The sequence below is a fragment of the Temnothorax nylanderi genome, unplaced genomic scaffold (genome assembly GCF_030848795.1).
Source record: "Temnothorax nylanderi isolate EJ_2023f unplaced genomic scaffold, tnyl_v1.0 TNYL_tig0332_pilon, whole genome shotgun sequence".
In the NCBI taxonomy this organism is placed as follows: domain Eukaryota; kingdom Metazoa; phylum Arthropoda; class Insecta; order Hymenoptera; family Formicidae; genus Temnothorax; species Temnothorax nylanderi.
This window is the reverse complement of record NW_027249394.1, coordinates 164,015-166,417: the sequence shown is the minus strand read 5'-3', so window position 1 is coordinate 166,417 and position 2,403 is coordinate 164,015. Positions and strand designations below refer to the sequence as shown.

Here is a 2,403-nt window from a genome sequence, read left to right as displayed (position 1 = left end):
AAGATCGAGTACAATCACACGTCTTATCAGCGATACGATCAGAGCATCTGTGGACAATTGTGCTTGCAATTTCTCCGGACGATCGACGACGATCGACGCTAATTTAAAACCTGACGACGCGCCTTGCGGAGACTCAGTGTTCGTCGAACAGCTCCCGTCGACATGTCTATAACGTTCACACTGACCGGGAAGAGCAGCATCCTCGCGGAGCACTATTTTCCCGCCGTGGATCTGAGCGACGGTGACTACGAGCTAGGTCTAACGTGTTTTGAGACTTATCATACGATTCTGAACGTGAATTCATTGAATAATAAATTTTATTTCGACGAGGATGACACGGAAATTACGATTCCTGAGGGATCGTACGAGATACGGGCCATACACGAGTTTTTGAAACGTGAAATTTCACGGAAACGTCCGCGACGCGTGGTTCGTTCCAACGACGACGACGATCGTATGTCGGTCGCGAATATCGCGCGAGAGGAGACCGTTTGCGCGAACGGCTACGAAGACGAGGTCGCGGAGTACCCGATAGTGCTCCGCGCAAATTACAATACGATGAAGAGCGAGATCAAGTGCGCTTTCAGAGTGAACTTTAACAAACCGAACAACGTCGGATCGCTGCTGGGATTCTCGTCGACGCGTGTATTGCAGCCGGGACAGTGGCATGAATCGGACGCACCGATTAATATTATCAATGTAAACATTATCCGCGTGGAGTGTAACGTGACCGCGGGTGCGTACAGCAACGGTAAACGCGTTCATACGATACACGAGTTTTCACCGAGCGTACCACCGGGATATAAGATATCGGAAACGCCGGCGCAGATCATTTACCTGCCGATCATCGCGCGGAGCGTTACTGATCTGACGATACGCGTCGCTGATCAAGACGGACGATTGCTCGATTTTCGCGGAGAAGAGATCACCGTCAGATTGCACGTACGACGGCGAGAGCGATAACGCGCCAGTGTATGCGTGAGCGTGAGTGTGCGCGCGACATATGAGATGCTAGTGTTGAACGACTCGGAGCACGCGACAGATAACAACAATAATATCTTTACGGCTGCGCCGATCGACGATATCGTCAAGTCGACATTCGGCGGTGTTAAACAAGCGACGAGAAAGAAGCTCAACGCGTTGAACGTTAAATTTTTACAATCTCTGGGATTCGCGGTGCGAAACATCTGAACGATGACTGAAATTCTCAACATCGGAGGTAAGCCGGTCTTTGACGATCGCATCGTCAAAATCGAAACTCACACGTACAACCCGTACGCCAACACAACGTTTGACTATAGCGACGAGATACGAATACTCATACAACAGCAGGATCTGTATACGCTGCCGTGCGAAAGTTTTCTCTACGTCGAAGGAACATTGACGGTGACCAGAGCAGCCGGTCAAGTCGATAACGTGATATTGGGTACTAATTGCGTCGCGTTCATGTTCGATGAGATTCGATACGAGCTTGACAGTATGGAGATTGATCGCTGCAGAAACGTAGGAATAACCAACACGCTCAAGAACTACGTTACGGTATCGTCCGACAGAAGCGTGATCCTGAGAAACGCTGGCTGGGATCCACAGAATAACGCGAACGAATATTTCAATTTCTGCGTACCGCTCAACTTGTTACTGGGATTTTGCGAGGATTACAAACGTGTGTTGATCAACGCTCCTCACGAATTAATCTTGATACGATCGCGCAACGACAACGATTCCCTGGTGGGAAGTCTCGCGTTGGAGCCTACTATCAAAATACTCAAGATACAATGGCAAATGCCTCACGTGGTATTGAACGAGATCAACAAGCTGTCGATGCTGCGCGCCTTGGAAAACGGACGATATCTAACAATAAGTATGGGTTTCCGTTCGTGGGATCTGTACGAGTATCCCCTGTTGCAGAACACGACCAAGCACTCGTGGGCCATTAAGACCGCGACTCAGCTCGATAAACCGCGATACGTCGTCTTCGCTCTGCAAACGGGTCGGAAGAACGTCATGTCCGCCGACACAAGCCGATTCAACGACTGCAACTTGACCAACGTAAAACTCTATTTAAACTCGGAAGTTTATCCGTACGACGACTTGAATTTGGACTTTGATAAACACAGATGGGCGATTCTGTACGATATGTACGCGCGTTTCTGCAAGGGCTATTACGGATACGAATATCTCGAGCCGAGTCTCACCGTTTCGACTTTTCTACGTAACGTCCCGTTTGTAATCATCGATTGCTCTCGCCAAAACGAATCCGTAAAAAACGCCACCGTGGATGTCAGAATAGAATTCGATTGCATGGAGAACGTACTGCCGAATACCTCCGCGTACTGTCTCATCATACACGACTGCGTGATTAAGTACAACCCGTTGACGAACGTGGTGCGCAAAATAGTCTGA

The 2,403-nt window shown here is 49.1% G+C and overlaps 1 protein-coding gene across 1 annotated transcript; it reads left to right on the top strand.

The window, feature by feature from the left end:
* Positions 1-1,194: 1,194 nt before the first annotated feature.
* Positions 1,195-2,403, top strand: LOC139781374 (uncharacterized). The gene is made up of 3 exons (XM_071720238.1): positions 1,195-1,219; positions 1,376-1,794; positions 1,909-2,403. Exons 1-3 carry the CDS (start codon positions 1,195-1,197, stop codon positions 2,401-2,403), a joined length of 939 nt encoding a protein of 312 aa, XP_071576339.1.

What these genes read in the sequence shown, in the direction of transcription:
- LOC139781374 (XM_071720238.1), top strand. Translation starts at nt 1,195, where the DNA reads ATGACTGAAATTCTCAACATCGGAG. An exon ending in TGAAATTCTCAACATCGGAG is followed by an intron (nt 1,220 to 1,375) that starts GTAAGCCGGTCT and finishes TCTACGTCGAAG; the next exon opens with GAACATTGACGGTGACCAGA. An exon ending in AATGGCAAATGCCTCACGTG is followed by an intron (nt 1,795 to 1,908) that starts GTATTGAACGAG and finishes CCCCTGTTGCAG; the next exon opens with AACACGACCAAGCACTCGTG.